This window comes from Apiospora hydei, assembly GCF_038363865.1.
Source record: "Apiospora hydei strain CBS 114990 chromosome Unknown utg000010l_segment0_segment0, whole genome shotgun sequence".
NCBI classification, from domain to species: Eukaryota; Fungi; Ascomycota; class Sordariomycetes; order Amphisphaeriales; family Apiosporaceae; genus Apiospora; species Apiospora hydei.
Genome location: NW_027117369.1, coordinates 1,926,787 through 1,942,754, shown reverse-complemented (window position 1 = coordinate 1,942,754; position 15,968 = coordinate 1,926,787). Strand labels below are relative to the sequence as shown.

At 54.3% G+C, this 15,968-nt stretch overlaps 8 protein-coding genes across 8 annotated transcripts; 3 read left to right on the top strand and 5 right to left on the bottom strand.

The window, feature by feature from the left end:
- Nucleotides 1-1,006: 1,006 nt before the first annotated feature.
- PG997_014808 (uncharacterized protein) lies at nt 1,007-1,597 on the bottom strand (the record flags this gene model as incomplete). The annotated part of the gene is made up of 1 exon (XM_066819122.1): nt 1,007-1,597. The coding sequence occupies one exon, from the start codon at nt 1,595-1,597 to the stop codon at nt 1,007-1,009; it is 591 nt and encodes a 196-aa protein (XP_066661310.1).
- A 666-nt stretch (nt 1,598-2,263) lies between these two features.
- PG997_014807 (uncharacterized protein) lies at nt 2,264-3,083 on the bottom strand (the record flags this gene model as incomplete). Its single annotated transcript, XM_066819121.1, has 2 exons — nt 2,264-2,914; nt 2,979-3,083. 2 exons carry the CDS (start codon nt 3,081-3,083, stop codon nt 2,264-2,266), a joined length of 756 nt encoding a protein of 251 aa, XP_066661309.1.
- Nucleotides 3,084-4,245: 1,162 nt separating this feature from the next.
- Nucleotides 4,246-5,400, bottom strand: PG997_014806 (uncharacterized protein; the record flags this gene model as incomplete). Its single annotated transcript, XM_066819120.1, has 3 exons — nt 4,246-4,412; nt 4,537-4,560; nt 4,821-5,400. 3 exons carry the CDS (start codon nt 5,398-5,400, stop codon nt 4,246-4,248), a joined length of 771 nt encoding a protein of 256 aa, XP_066661308.1.
- Nucleotides 5,401-6,093: 693 nt separating this feature from the next.
- Nucleotides 6,094-7,217, top strand: PG997_014805 (uncharacterized protein; the record flags this gene model as incomplete). The annotated part of the gene is made up of 2 exons (XM_066819119.1): nt 6,094-6,117; nt 6,192-7,217. 2 exons carry the CDS (start codon nt 6,094-6,096, stop codon nt 7,215-7,217), a joined length of 1,050 nt encoding a protein of 349 aa, XP_066661307.1.
- A 52-nt stretch (nt 7,218-7,269) lies between these two features.
- On the bottom strand, nt 7,270-8,994 carry PG997_014804 (Elongator subunit ELP3; the record flags this gene model as incomplete). Its single annotated transcript, XM_066819118.1, has 1 exon — nt 7,270-8,994. One exon carries the CDS (start codon nt 8,992-8,994, stop codon nt 7,270-7,272), a length of 1,725 nt encoding a protein of 574 aa, XP_066661306.1.
- Nucleotides 8,995-10,155: 1,161 nt separating this feature from the next.
- Nucleotides 10,156-10,943, top strand: PG997_014803 (uncharacterized protein; the record flags this gene model as incomplete). The annotated part of the gene is made up of 2 exons (XM_066819117.1): nt 10,156-10,419; nt 10,497-10,943. 2 exons carry the CDS (start codon nt 10,156-10,158, stop codon nt 10,941-10,943), a joined length of 711 nt encoding a protein of 236 aa, XP_066661305.1.
- Nucleotides 10,944-12,527: 1,584 nt separating this feature from the next.
- On the bottom strand, nt 12,528-12,830 carry PG997_014802 (uncharacterized protein; the record flags this gene model as incomplete). Its single annotated transcript, XM_066819116.1, has 1 exon — nt 12,528-12,830. One exon carries the CDS (start codon nt 12,828-12,830, stop codon nt 12,528-12,530), a length of 303 nt encoding a protein of 100 aa, XP_066661304.1.
- Nucleotides 12,831-14,142: 1,312 nt separating this feature from the next.
- Nucleotides 14,143-15,709, top strand: PG997_014801 (uncharacterized protein; the record flags this gene model as incomplete). The annotated part of the gene is made up of 2 exons (XM_066819115.1): nt 14,143-15,119; nt 15,175-15,709. The coding sequence occupies 2 exons, from the start codon at nt 14,143-14,145 to the stop codon at nt 15,707-15,709; spliced, it is 1,512 nt and encodes a 503-aa protein (XP_066661303.1).
- Nucleotides 15,710-15,968: the final 259 nt, after the last annotated feature.

The following is a 15,968-nucleotide window of genomic DNA, read 5'->3' as shown; positions in this document are numbered from 1 at the left end:
CGTGGATGATGGCTCCTCCCAATCACAGCAGCTGCTACCATGCATTACTCTGCTTGGTGCATATCGAGTTGCATGTTGAAGTGCCCAAGCCTTCCGCGATTCTCTGGTCCAAGCCGACAGAATGCTGCGGAAGCCTCGCTCCTTCCCTTACATCAAACACTTTGATCTCTTCAACAGAAAGTAGGTAAGTAGCTGGGTCCCCGTCGCGCCTGCCAATAGAGCACGGCTTGCGCACATTTGAGCTTTCCAGTTCCTGTAGAAGGCGAAATAAATTGCACAAAAATGAGAGCCATGAATCCATTCGCACGATCCACCATGTTTTTTGGTTTCTTCCTCGAATTTATTGATCATTACCTGCCTCGAGGCCAGGTGCATCCTGCCCGCTCCATCGTCCTTTTCAAATATCCACAGCTTTCTTCGCCTGTCACAGTCTTTGCCATTATCATTGCACTTAGCACAATGGGACACCGCCCTTCTCGACCTGCTCCCGTCATTTGCCACCAGGCTCGCTATTTTTGTGGTGTCCGTGGCGCTGCCCGAGCTATAAGGATACTATAGAATTCAAGCCAAGAAACGTCTGAAAAGCCCGGTGCATGGGTGGAAGCGGCGAGCGGCTGGTTGGCAGTTATCTCGGTTATGGCATCTCTTATCTACTGGATGGGGACTTGCTATACGAAGAAACCAGTGCCGTAAGTTATATCCTACGCCAAACCTTTTATAGTTGCCTAACTCAAGTATAATATAGAAAGAAGAAGATCGGGGATGAAGAGGCGCGGTAAAGGGGGCCGAGGAGGTGGGGGGTGTTTGGGATCCTTTGGCCAGGAACCTCTGCGGAGGATCTTGCTTATCAGAACGACGACTAGACCTATGTAATTACACAAAGAATGGAACCAGATTGTCCTCTCTGCTATATTCAGGACCCTAGACAACAATAATTGCCCCTGACAGCAACGAAATATACCTGCTCTAGCACTTGTGGCGTCTCCTACGGCTCATGATCTCCACTCTACACCAAAGACCGGACTCTTGGACAGCAGCTTATGCCCTGGTATCCCGTATTTCTGGTAGTTTCGGTACACTCCCTGAGTAGCGAAAGAATCTTCCAACTGCTAAGTGAGCAATCTGCCGAAAGCGACACCTCAACCCAATTGGTGGGATTTATCGAGCCTGGAATCGGCAATGCCCGTAGCCGCTCCTTGAGGTCAGTGTCATCACCTCCACCGGACGGCGGCGGCTCAATCGGCAGGGCGTAGATCTGCCAGGACATCAAGTTCGGAAGCCGCCGCAGCATCCACTCCCGCTCCCGGTTGAACTGGCGCGGGTAGCAGAGGTCGACGAGCGTGTCGTGCGCGAGCGCGTAAGAGATGACCAGGTGCCTGATCTCAGCGCCCCCTTCCACCGTCGATAACTCCGCAACGTTGTGGCCAGGACCCAGCACCGCGAGGCGGAGGCCGGGACGCCAGACTACGTCCTTCCACCGGCTCTCGTCGATGGGCTGGCCCGGGATGTCGGGTAAGCACACCTCGCTGGAAGCTTGGAGAAATGCGTCCCTTGAGGCTCCGCATGCGGCCAACAGTGGCGAGTGTAGGTCGTGCATGGGGCTCAAATTGCCCCCGCGATCGCATCGCATACGTAACTGCCAGTTCTGTGGATCATGGACTGCGTAATTCCAGATGTGAATCTGTAGCTCGCGTGGTAATATGGGGAATCGTATAAATTGGGAAGGGCCGCCTTGTGGACGGCCGTCCAAACGTTGAGACCCGTTGCCTGGAGTAGGCAGAAGGGGTGAGTGGCGTGCCATCGGTAGAGAACGTAAAAAGAATAGGCATTACTCCCAATGGAGGCAATAAAAGAAAAGTGGAATAGTGGTAGGACATGTCGTACAACGATGGAGTAACCAAGTAGATTTATAAATTACGACCCATATAGAACACGTATAATGGTGTAATAATTTGACACCTGCGAATACGGTTACCGTCTTGGATGGTTCAGGCAGAGGTATACCACCTATTGTCAAAGTTACAGGAGACACGGTAGAGTCGATTTATAGGTGATTAGCTTATTAGGCAACAGTATTTTTTATTCAAATGCCACTGGACCGGACAGATACTTCGTGACCAAAGAAAAGCAAAAGCCTAAAGCAAGTCACCAACGAAACCAAGGGACGCCATGTCCTTCTCGTAGCAGACCAATACCATCGCAATGCATACGTAAACAATGAAAACCCGGAAAACCTAACACCTAAGTCACTGATATGCAGCCACTATAGAGTGAACATAATCCCCAGCACTCCAAACAGAGCAGCCGACACCAGAACCGGCACCCCCAACTCCTCGACACCGGACGCCGGCACCTGTGAGGACTGCGCTGGCGGCGGCGGCGCTGATGATCCGGGCGGTGTAGCCGTAGGGTTGATGGGCGTCGGCGCTGGGGTAGAAGGGGTGTTGACGGAGGTAGCGTTATGGCCAGGAGCAGCGGCGCTGCCGCCCCCTGGCGCTCCACCACCTGGCGGCTTGCCACTGCCAGCGCCGGGGATACCGCCCGCGGGAAAGGGCACCATGCAGAAGATGCTGCCGATGTGGTTCGGGGTGCCGACGGTGGGGGCGAGATGGGAGGGGAGGTTGTAAGTGAAGGTGTTGCCCGCCGGGGTACCCGTGCCGTTCTCTTTCAAGTACGGAACGCAGGTGATATCTTCCAGCCTGGGGCCCGGGTTGCCGCCCGTAACGCCGGTCAGGTACAGCGCCGCGACTTTTCCCAGGGCCGTCCGGTTGGTGTAGACGCCGTCGATGGGGATGAGGATGGTGGTGTTGGTGCCCTTGCCGCAGGCATCGTCGCTCGCGGGGGTCTCAACGGTGACGTGGACCTGGGGGCGGCCTCCTTGCTGCGGACCGCCTCCTCCAGGCGATTCTGTCCCCTGGGATCTCGGAGGTGGGCTCGAGGTTCCAGAGTGTGTTGAGGAGAGAGACGAGACGGTAGACGAAGTGGATGAGGGAGCAGTCGTGGTCGTGATCGGTGGTGCACCGGCCGCCAGCACAGCGGTGGCGATAGACGCCGTGGTGAGTGAGGAGAGTTGTAAGCTGCATTGTGTAGATTAGGAGTGGGATTGCACGGTCTTGGGCGATGGGAGTGGCAGTATGCGCAGAGTAACGGCCTATGCCAGTACAGACTTAGATGGTTAGTTGGGAGAATCTGAACGTTCCATTTGTCGAGAACATGGCGAGGGCCAGTTTTACATATACATGAACAAGACGTAGTTCACGCTTACTACTTCTACGCCAATCTACAGCACCTTTTGACAAGATGGCCGGGCCGTTGGCTACTGCAGCCTGTAGCCCGCGGAGCCTTGCGGCAATTGCAGATGTAAGATGCAGCCAGGCAGGGGGCTGATTGGATGAGCTGAGCACAAGACAGGGTGAAGCTACCCCATTTGGTAAGCTCGCGATAATACCAGCGTGGCTTAGACGAAGGCTGGGGATCGAACGGCGCCAGCCTGCTTACCCCCACGATCCTTCGGTCCCGCACTGGTGTGGATGTGCTTCTAATTTTGGACCAGCCATCGATTCTAAACATTAGCCCAAGCTTCAAAGTTGCTTCCATCTACCACAATGACGGCATGATCTACGACGCCGAATGTCGACATCGCCGAATGTACCGTAAAACATGCCCGATTGTACACCTTTGTCCCACTGTCAATCTCTCCGGATTCCCGACTGTACACATTTATTCCACTGGCACTCTCTCTAGAGATTCGACACAAATGTCAGTCGGACTAAACGCCGAACAGGGCAAATATCCAATAATTTCAAGGGACCATGAACACTTATTCCCCTTTGTAGAACGGCTGATTCCCCGAGAGTTACACGTTACCGGGTCAGTCCTGTCAGGTACGTCAATGGCTGGAGATCAGAGCACCTCAACTGCTCAGATTTCAAACGGCAAAGATACTGCCCTAGATGCCGCATAGAACAACGCTCGATGGCCGACCGGGATCAGAGACTGCAACTACAATGAATCCTTCCGTGTCAATTGATCCGGATATACTGATTCTGGTCGAATCCTCCAAATCTCACTGAAAGCCGACCCTATATGTGCCTTTGTGATGGATGAAACGTCTGGGGTAGTGCTCATCCTTCCACAATAAGCCACGTTTGTCATCTTTGTCTAAGCTATCTTCCGCGTTGCACCATGCCGGCTTCTTTCTGGTATGTTGGAATACCACACCTACTACCAGACAAATGCCAGGCTTTAAGCCCAACCTTTGAGGCTGACGGTGAACAGGAAAGGGTCCTTCTCCACATCCGCCTTCCTCTGCATAAGCTCCTCAACATCCCAGTTGACGTGAACGAACCTGTTCTTGAGGAACGCCGCCTCGGAGCTGGTGGCCCAGTTGACAAAGTCACCCGAGAGCTCGACTATGAGATGAGACTTTGTTAGCGGGCAAGTCCTCATCTAATAACCAGAAGCCACGACATAATAACATAAAGGAGATAAAAGAGGGTGTTTGGGATGAAAATAAAGCGAGAAGAAGAGACATACCGTCATCCCAGGGCAGTTGCTCCGCTATCTCGGCCGTAGGCGCAAATGAATAGCTCAACGGCGTGCGGATGAGGCCCGGGGTGGACCTGCACGACGCGCAGCTCCGGGTGCTCGTTGCCGAAGTACTCGAACATCTTGGTGGCCGCGGAGTTGCTGGCGCGGTAGGATGAGAAGCCCGGCAAGTCTGCAGTAGTTGCGGGGCATTGTCAGACATTTTCATGTTGCTTATTTCCAAGCCAAAGAGAGGCTAAACGGGAGAAGTAAAGGGGGTCTGGTTTACTTACAGCCCATGTGCAGAGCCGCTGTGGTGATATGGATCACCACGCCCCCATCGGCCGCGACGGGCCCAAAGGCGCGCAGCAAATTGAACCGGCCGCGGACATTGACCTCGAAGCCCTTCCACCACGCATCGGCGTCAGCCTCCTCAATCGAGATGATAACGGGCATGATGCCCGCGCTCGCGACGAGGATATCGACCTTCTTCTGGTCGCTCCCATTGTTGGCCGCAAACTCCGCAAGTGCCCGGTTCAGCGCCTCGGCGTTCCCAATTTCCACAGCGTAGACGAAGACCCGAGTCCCGAGCCCCAGCGCCTCGATGGCCGACTTGGTTTGCTTCAGCGCGGACTCGGTGCGGGCCAGCAGCGCGACGGCGGCGACGCCCGACTTGGCCAGCGAGAGGGCGCAGGCGGCGCCGATGCCGGTCCCGGCGCCCGCGACCACGGCTGTCTTGCCGCGGTTGGAGAGTGCCGGGCGCGTGGGGTCGATGGCCGCGTACGTCTGGGTGCGGTACGTCTTGGTCACGGGGCGGAAGACCTCCTGGAAGAGGGGGTCGTCGCGGTTGGGCACAACTGCTGATCCGGACATGGTGATAGATAGTGGTGAGTGTCTGGATTGGAATGTTTATAGTAAGACGTAAAGTGTTCGAATGACTTCCTCGGAGGGTCTGGAAGTTGCGGAGAACCACGAGATCGAATGATAGATAGTTGGGATGAACCGGATTGTTGCGCAGGGATCTTGAAGTGTCTTTTTCTGGAACTCGGCAATGATGCTATTGATATATCTAGAAAACTGCGGAGGATACTCTGTATTCTAAAGTGGCAGAAGCACGCCCGCATAGCCTTTTATATCTGCAATCTGATGCCATCCTGTCGGAAGGCTCAATGATCGCTTCAACCCAGCAAACCAATTATCTCTTGCGCTGTATTTGACAAATCCAGTGCGCCATTAGTAAACAAATCGGGAAAGGCCATTATGCGATGGCAATTGTCGTCATCCCGTGAAGTTGCAGGTTTACGACGACACCGAGATGCTCGGCACCGAGGAAGTCGAAGCTGTAATGAGCTGCCTACGTGATGTTACGTGATCGGAGGAATTCATCGCCAGTGAGAAAGTCGCCGGCAGTGGCCCCCACTTTCACGTAGCGGCACGGCCGTCAGCAAAAGCCTCCCTGCCCCAAGGGAACTTGGAACCTGACCTGAGGGATTCTCTCCCTCACGTAACTCCCTTGTACTCGAAACTACATTAGACATATGAAAGAGCAGCCAAGTAAGAATAATTATGGACGCGGATCAAGAGTTGAAGGTAAGCCTCGCGCTGTTACGTGATTCTTGGCGGTGTGGGTTGACAGTGAGTGTTTCATGGCTGACTAATTCCAGCGAAGGCGGGAGCGCGGCCGTCAAGCACAAGCTGCCTTTCGCAAACGACAAGCGAAAGCGGCTCAATCAGTCCAAGAAGAGAACAAGAGTTTGAGGGAAGCCATCGAGTCTATTATACATGCCGCCAATAGAAGCGACCGTCCTGGGCTCCTGCAGGTCATTCGCGAAGCTGCGGCTGCTGCAGGCATAGAAGCCAAGCATCTGGAAGCATCGACCTCGACCTCGGATGATATCACGCTATCTGCTGATGCGAGGGAGGTCGGGTTTCCATCCAATGGATGCACCACCGATACCAATATTACGGCCATTGGCTCAACTCTGGTCAATGCACAGCCTTCCAAGAGCCGGGCAGCTTCGCCTGTCACATGGAGCACAACCAATCGACCGCCCGTGACCATCGGCAATTTCTGGTTCGATCCGCTGAGATCCACAAACATCACAACAACTCACCAAGACGTCGTCCCCTATGTTGGCCAAGGCCGCTATACACTTGGGGGGCTGCTCTTCTGGGGCGTCCTTGATCATGTTACGAATGCGTGCACGCACAGGCATCACCCAAGATCATGCGAAGAGCTAAAGTCACTCGTGCGTCGTACGACAGCCCATTCCAAGTCACTGAGCAGGGTCCGACCAGAGTTCATCAACAGCTTGGCAGCAAAGGCCCGTCAACAGTATCTCCAAAACGGCTACGTCGATGACAGGTATGCACCGGCGACTGAGTGGAGTTCACTCGCGGCGATGAGAAGTATGGTCGATGAGGATTATGCATCAAAGGGCAGAGACACTAGTGCTTGGCTGTTACCCAAAGATGTCGAAGGGCGGGTTCGACGAGGACTGGGCCGTGAGATGTTCGATCGTCTTGAACAAGCCGCCAGGGCCCCGGAGAGTTCTCAAGCGCATCGAGCACTGAAAGAAACCATCCACAAGATGGTTGATGCCTTCATGTGCTTCGGCAACGGCCCTTCGTGGCAGGACAGTTTCGTGGACACCGTTTTCACCGAATGGGCTTTACTGAAACCCCACTGATACGGTTGAAAAACCCCCAAGTCCTTGAAGTCTAGAAATGCGAACGGGCACCTCAAGACTCGGGCTGAGGTCGACCGTCCAGCCATTTGCTCATGTAAGGCCCATCAAGCCAGTAGCCCAGTTTCTTGTAATAGCTTCGCACACCAACGCCGCTGATGACACTGATCTTCGCACTCCCATGCTCTTCAATCGCAATGCGTTCGGCCTCTTCCATCAGCAAGGTACCGAAGCCTTGATGCTGGAACTTCTTGGGGTCTCGGGCGTGCACCGGTACTGCTGTACCATAGACGTGAAGCTCTCTGACCATGCTCGTCTGCTGGTCCGTGAGCTCCTCGCGGTACGTGTACTTCTCCGTACACTTGCGCAGCCGCAGAAGCGCAACCAGGATGTCTTGCTTGGGATCTTCGTAAGCCAGGAAAGTCTCCCAGCCCCCATTGGCGGTATAGTCACGTCGAATCAGCTCGATCTGATTGGGTCTTATCTTGTGCTTGACTTCGTTGATACCAACTTCTCGTGTCCGCACATCTCGGCATGTAGTGCCAAAATCTTTCATGCGTGCTAAAGCAAGCTCACGGAGATTGCCGTTCTCGACGCCTGAGGTGACAAGCGGCATGGGGATATCTCGCTGGACACGGTAGATACGGGTCCATGGTGGAACCAATGCCAATATCCTCGCCACCAAGTCAACCAAGGCGTTTGGAGTGTAGTTCTGGTATCGACCGGTTCGCCAAAGCTCATATAGACCTGTGCCGCGGATAACCAATGTGGGATAGATCTTCAACCCGTCCGTCCTGAAGGCAGGATTCTCGAAATACTCGCGGAATTGGTCCATGTCACGCTCCATGCCAACATTAGGGAGATCGGGCATCATATGAGAAACAACCTTGAAGCCGGCATCCTTGGAATAACAGAAGGTCTCAGCAACAGCAGCAACGGTATGGCCTCTGTTAGAATCGCGAGCAACATCCTCGTAGAGGGACTGCACACCGATCTCGAGGCGGGTACATCCGTATCGCAGCATATCTGTCAAGTGTGAAGGAAGACAATAATCTGGTCTCGTCTCGATGGTGATTCCTACACACTTGGAATTGCTCATCTCGCCAGCCTCGACGGCCTCGTCGACGTTATTCGTTTGGTAGCCGCTCAGGGCATTGTGCAATTGCGAGATGAATTCTTCTCTGTAAGAGGGTGCAAGCGACATGAAAGTGCCGCCCATAATGATGTATTCGACCTTGTCAACGGAATGACCTAGGGATTTGAGCTGGTCGACTCGGCCGCGAGCCTGCTCGAAGGGGTCGTATCTCGCGCGGATGGCGCGCATTGATGTGGGCTCATATCCAGTATATGACTGGGTGCTGTATTCGAAATCCGAGTCGGGGCCACCTGGGCAGTATACGCAAATGTTTCCAGTGTATGCGATATGCGGGCAGCGATGCGGCTTGCACATGACAGCGACGACGGCAATACCAGAGGATGATCGAATCGGTTTCGCCACCAGCTTGGGCAAGATGTACTTCTTGTAGTGTTCTGGCACGGCGGCGATAATCGCAGTCAAGGGCGGCAGGTTCGGCAGCTTATGCTTCCTCGAGAGCTTGGCTCGCAGACTGTTGAGGTTGATGTCCTTCTTAGGGGCCTTGGGGTCCTTGGAGGACTCATAGTCTTCGATGAGGGCGTTGGCGACGTCGGCGCAGCAGCGAAGGAAGCGCTCATTCTCGGGTGGAAGGTTGGCATCCTTCTTGCGAATCGTCGCGGTGGTGGTAACGGTTGTCGTTGCCATCTTTGGTCACGTCGGCTCGTGCTGTGAGGTCGGACGGAGATGGTGTTGGGCCAAATTCGAATGGAGTGTGCATTGCCCAATTATGGGAATTTGGCGGGGGGCAAGGAAAAAAGTCACAGAGGGCGCTTTACAGCAGCAGACCTCTTATCGATAGCACCTCACCCCTCATTTCCCCCACAATTCCGGGTGCAGCTCTCAGATCAAGTTCATCTTGGATTTCGCCAGTCATAGCTAACCACTGGCGTACCACCTTGCATGTCTGTCCAAAATCAAGGTAAATGGAACTACGGACTGAGAATAAAAAACTTACAACATTTTGACTGGCAGCGGTAAGGCCAACCACCGGAAAATCTGGCTGATGGTGGGGTAGCCTGAGACCGGCCAGAGGCAGCATATTTGGAGCATGGATAACGGCGTGAACCAGCAGGTCGATGTCACATACATCAATAGTACCTTCATCCTACCTAAGCATATGGTGCATGCAAGTCGAGATATGACATCAGTCATGTAGCATACATCCCAGCTGTGCATGTCTTTTTCTTTTCTGACGATAGACCAATATGGGCATTTGATTTCTGACATGTAGGAGGTTGACACTGGAAGGGTTCAATCTGATACTGGTTTCCCATCTATCATCTCTTGACCGACCCCTTTTTCACATTCCAACAAAGTGATAGGTGCCGCTGACACCCAATCAGACCAAGGTGTAAGGTGCATAGCGTCTGTTTCTGTCTGGGACTTAAACAGCCACGACTTCTCCTCCATTCATTGCATGCCTGTGCTTGAGGCAGGGGCTGGGCCCAGGCTGACTTTACTGACTCTAAGCCCGCCTGCCCGCCCAAGACACCTGCACCTGCACCTTTTCCCCACTATCCATCCCCAGTTGGAAGGAACCCCTCCATCCTTTCCAACCCGAGACTGCCCAGCTCAGCTGCTGCGAGACAAAGCAAACGCACTGGAAGCTCTCAACATACCAGGCTCGGCATCCTTCGCTTCTGACGGGCACAAATTCTATTTCTATTTTCACACTTCTCACGTCTCGTGAGTTCCAAACATTTTTCTTTTCTTTTTCTCTTCTCTTTATAGCAACAGCATCTGAGAGGCATACTCTTCTCCGCCCGAGCGCCAGACCGCAGCAGCAGCAGCAGCAGCAGCAGAAGCATGGCGACCTCGAGTAGAACCCGGCGAATCGCCAAAGAGCTGGCCGACATTAAGGCCGATGCCAGCAGCAAGATCACCGCCGAGGCGGCCGAGTCCACGGGCGACCTGACACACCTCAAGGCCAGCATCCCGGGCCCGCCCGGCACCCCGTACGAGGGCGGCAGCTTCATTGTCGACGTCCGCATCCCCACCGAGTACCCTTTCCGCCCGCCTGTCATGAAGTTCGACACCAAAGTCTGGCATCCCAACATCAGCAGTCAGACCGTAAGCGTTTCACCCACTGCTCCCTGCCCGCCTCTGCATGGAAATAGCACTTGACTAACTTCGTGATTCTTCTGCAGGGAGCCATCTGCCTCGACACGCTCAGTACTGCGTGGTCGCCCGTCCTGACGATCAAGTCTTCCCTCCTTTCCCTGCAATCGCTGCTCGAAAGCCCCGAGCCGAAGGACCCCCAAGATGCCGAGGTCGCCCGCATGATGATGGCCGACCCCGACGGCTTCAACGCTAAGGCTCACGAGTGGGCCATTTCTCACGCCGGCGCCCCGAAAAACACCAAGTTCCAGGGCGTGCGGCCACGCACCAACCTGGCCAAGCAAGAGATAGACGAGGCCAGATACCAAGGGTACAACAAGGAGCTGGTCGGCCGGTTCGTCAGCATGGGCTTTGACGTGGACCGGGTGGTCGAGGCATTTCAGTTCGTCGGCATTGATAAGAACGGTGGCGAGGACTACGTGCTGGAGGAAGCCTACATGGGTGACATCACGGCACGTCTGCTGGGCGAACCGTAGGAAGGCCCGCCGCCGTCGGAAGGCTCATCGCCGGGGTCACCCGTTATGTACATGCCGATTTGAACAATGGCGGGAACTACGTGTTGGGGGGAATACCTGCAAATGACATTACGGCGCGTCTGCTAGGCAAACCGTAGATCGGCCTGGTGGTGGCAAGAAGAAGCATGGGCAAGTGGGCAATGGCAAATATTGGCGTTAATGGTGTTCCGGTCAGGCATTTTATTAGGGGCTCAACCATATTCAGCTGGGATAATTAAACAACCCGCATTATGCTCTTACTTACATAACGGTCGATCCATTGATTTACATGTATGAGTTATCATTGCTGTACACATATCTCATGTCACTGCTGATTTGGACTTGCTGCCGGTGGTGGAAATACTGTCCCCTACAGCTACCGATTAGGCCTTACTTGTTAAAGTGCTCTAGGGTTCTCACGCCAGGATCGCCGCATCTTATTGCTGCTGCTGCACCGATGGCGACCACAGCCTTACCCAATCTCTGGCTTGAATGATGTTGTACTGATAATCTAAGGGGATTGGGTCGAGTACAACGAATGGAGTCTGTCCCGCAATGCTATTCAATGAGCATGGGTGTAGGTATAACTGGCTATTTGGGGGTTTGGACGAGCCTGTGTCAGAGCATTTGCAGCCGACACAATATTTCACCTATAGATGAAAGTAAACCCGGCGTGCACCGAGAATGCAGTTCCGGGGATCTCGTCTTGCGTGCAAACGAGCCGCTAGTTGCCTAATGCGCTTCCATGGAGACGAGCTGGTTGTCCCTACAGATGCCTGCGCAGAGCAAGTAAGTCTCTTGATAATGTGCGTCGAGGACTCTTGCTACGAGAACTTCTGGTTGGCAAAAGTGCTCTTGCGGGCTCGCTATTCTCGAGGGGCTATCCTTGCAGCGTAGCCACACAACTTTTTGTAAAGGGGGGATAGGAGAAGCTGTTTTTGGTCAAATGGAGTGGTACACAATGCAGCTGAACGCGGTAGAGGAAACGAACAACCTAAGAGTCAATTACGTTGAGCACATTATAGAGAATAAGTCGGGAGTTTATAGTATATATAATTCAGTAAATATCTAAGGAAAGTGTCAGGACGCAAGATATCGTACCGAACAGATGTATATTTTACTTGGCCCTGAGGATATGCCAAGCGCCCAGGGTACGAGCACAGCCCCGGTTCGCTGGCTCTCGGAGACCATGCGCAAGGAGCACGGTACGCATAGTTCTGCACTCAGGGCCAAGCTGGCGGCACCATTTATACATGTGCATATGGGAAGCTTTTATCTGGAGAAACTTCACCTACCTGTCTGTGTATATCATTAGGTAGCTACAGGCCTCTTGGTCTTCCTCCCCGCAAATCGCCGTTGAAGCGGGTTCGCTTAGGGGGCTGCGTAGCATGATGCCTTATCAAGCAAGACGCATCGCATCAGGCTATCATGGAGATCACGGCCCTGGTCCGGCGTCAAACCACCGCCAGCCGTCATGTTTCTGGGCCAGCGTTGGTGGTCCTCCGAAAGGAGGTGTAGACGCAAGCGAGTTGTCCCCGGATTGTAAAAATAAGAATAGAAAACGCACTACGGGGAATGATGATCCGCTTTTCGGCCATTTCCTTGGGTATGGCGAAGCCGGGGCCGGCCCAGAATCTCGCCCACCAGACTGTCAAGACGCGCTCCACGAGGGCGCGGCGGGTGGCAGCCGAAGACGCGCAGGCTCTTCGGGCTCGCGGCGACGAGCGAGAGCAGGCCGTGCGGGGCGAGGTAGCCTATGACCCCGAGATGGAGTTCCGCGGACAGGCTCTCGAGGGGGCTGCTACGCATCACGGACATGTCTTCCGAGATCTGAGAAGGGGAATAGGCCAGAGTCAATGTGTCGGTCATGTCGCCGGGCCGCAGGTGTGGGGGGCTGGACATAGGGTCACTCTCCTCCCTTAGCGGGATGGGGATGGGGGAATGGGGAAGCAGGGTCACGGACGGCGCTTCACCGTTTGCTGTCGTCGTATTTGGGCGGACCGGACCGCGGGAGATTGGACAAGGGACGACGATGACGGTGTTGCGTGTCGCGTAGATGGTGTTGGACTTGCATCATCGGGGACACAAAAAGGATATTGCGTTCATGGTTAAATGTGTTAAGCACATGTAGGTTTCATCGAAACAACTCGATTGGCCAACGATCGTCTTGAAACTCGGTACCGTTCATTCCTGGCAGAGATGTTTTGAGCCTCTTCGCATTTGAGTTGCGCCAATTCTGCGACGAACCATCAATTGATGAGAATTAGGTTCAGTTCCTAGCTGTGCTACTGTGCGCTATTCTTGGCTCTAATGCCCAGATGCCGTGTGGGATTGAGCGACGATTGAGCGACCTTACCACTTGCGTCGCAAGCCAATCGGGGAATTGCGACTTCGCGATGGCATTTGCAGAGCCCGACCCGTTCGCAGCCAAGCGCGGGCACCAGGAGGATTTAGTCCGAGCGAGCTTGGCTGATGCGATGCAGAACGAAGGGCGGGCGGGATGGGGACAGGAAATGAAAGATGAGAAGTCCAGTCGGGCCAAGCTCTGGGCCATTAAGTCATCGGTGATCGTTTGGCCGTTCTGGACTGTCAGACCCCTGGTCCCCGGCAGATTCTGGGGGGGCCTCAGGCTGTCAGGGCGTGTTTGGAGTGGGTTCGCGGACGGTGGACTCTCTGACTGATTGACGCCGATGAACAAGGCTTGGCCCACGGCAGACAATGACATCACTGCCCAGCATTTTCCCAAAGCGATCCGAGTGGATGCATCATCCAAACGGGGACCCGAGTCGCTCGCCCTCTTTCAACAACACCACATCGCCCATCCTATTTTTTTAAGATCGACTTACCCTCCATCTACTTTTTGGCCTCTACGGATAATACCGTGGTCCATCAGCTTGATACTTTCGTTTTATTTCCCGTCCATCTCCAATCGTTATCGCGATTGTCACGTCGTCTCATCTGGTTCGCTCTCTGGAACTTAGCGTGGCGTATTTCCGGCCAGGTTTTCTGTACTAATTCCCGAAGCGTCTTATTGCTCAGTTGCTGCAAAATACTGTACCTAGCGAGAACAATTCAGCAAGAAGAGAGCCAATTACAGCAACACATTGTCCCAAGGCGAGAACCAATTGGATTTCCCTACGCAGAGGCATGAGCCGTGGTTACCAGGCCAAACCCAACAACAATGGCTTATGACGACGAGAAAGCGATGGTAGCTCCGTCCACCAGCGCCACAACGGACGCCAGCGATGAGACTCACGAAATGACGGACCGCACAAATCCGCATCTGTCCCATCGAACAGCTGATACAGCTGCCGGTACAGAAGCGCAATCGCCTTCTTCCATCCCCGCCGATGGTGATCGACGGACTCGTAGCTTAAACGATGCTGGCGCGGCACATGCTGCCGCCCACGACGATAAGAATCGTCCACCAGTACCACCCATTACTCACCATCACTCCGATCGACAGCGACCGAGCCCATACAATGCGGCCAATCCGTCCAATATGTCCGGAGACAGTGGCCATGGAGGCAGGAAAAAGGTGCGGCAGAGCGAGGAGTTCGACCGGAGATACGACGGCCCGTTTGGCAGGCAGAGTCTGAACTACACACGAAGACAGTCGCAACAACTGCCACGGAATAACAGTGACGGCACCACATCTTTACCTTTGGCTGCCGCACCATCGGCAACAGCGGCGGCGATACCAGGAGGAGCACGCGACTCCCAACAAACTACCGCGCCGTCAAATGGGCTGGTGCAAGACCCGGAGGCGGCAAGGGCAGGCGTTCGTCCCCCCATTGAGCTTGAGCCCCCGCGACTTGGCTACACCATCCGGACGACGAAGCGCATCTGGTTCATTGGCATCTTTTGGACCATCATCGTCTTCGACAGCGTCGTCATGCCCATTGGCCTCTACTTCGGCCTTTGGTACGGCGTTGGGCCCGGCAACCCCGATAATGAGAAACTCAGCGCCAACACCGTCTTCAGTATCGTAACGGCGGCCATCGGCGGTGCCAGCATTCTCGAGTACTTCGTGCGCTTCTGGCGGCTGTACCGCAAGGATAGTACTTGCGCTGTCCTGGGGGCGCATCGCTGGTATCTGGATTGGTTCCACTGGTGGTTCAGTTTCGGATGGATCGTTGTCATGATCGAACTAATTATGTAGGTGTCCCCATCGCTCTCTATTTCGTCTCAACCCCTGCTAACAGATGATCAGTGGCTCCATCCAAGACGATGCTCGTTACATCCGTCTACTGTCCATGCCGCTAGCGACCATGTGCTTTGTTTTCGGCACAATTCTTATTATCATGGATGTGTTGCACTTCTTCGCCGTTCCCGCCCCTGTGCGCATCTCCTCGATCCCTAAGGGCTCCCAACTGCGCCCGGGCATCTACCCGCTGATCGAGGACATTTGCGCCGTCGACGGATCAGGAGGCACCGAGTTCCGCGCGGCCCTGGCCAAGCGCTATGCCGCGTCGCACGTCTTCCGCGCCATGCTCCGCCGCCTAGGTGCCTTCTGGGCTATCGGCTCCGAAGGTTGCGCCGTCCTCACCACCGCCCTCGTATTCGGAATGAACAACCACGACGTCGGCTACGCCATCGGCTGGTCCTTGCCCTTCGTGTGGGCGGGTATCTGGGCTGCCTGCACCATCTTCTATGTCCAGCACGAGCTCAGGAAGGAAGATCGGCTTTGGGCCGAGGAGGTCGGCAAGGCGAGGACCGAGGGTAGTCTAAGTGCCAGTGCCCCTTGATTTTGCTTTATGTATGAATAAGGTGGGGAACGAAAAAGACAGTGGACGAGTTATCTAGATGGAGGGGAGAAGAATTTTGAATGTGAATGTAAGACTTACAGTACGATATGATATCAAGCGCACACAGGGCCTACGAATTGGAAGCACATATGCTTGGGATATACCACGGGTGCCAGTATATTTAGGGGCGTTCATATAAATATTACCAGTCATTTCCATTCCTTTTGCGTGATATTGCATCGATGTTCTATTGATGACT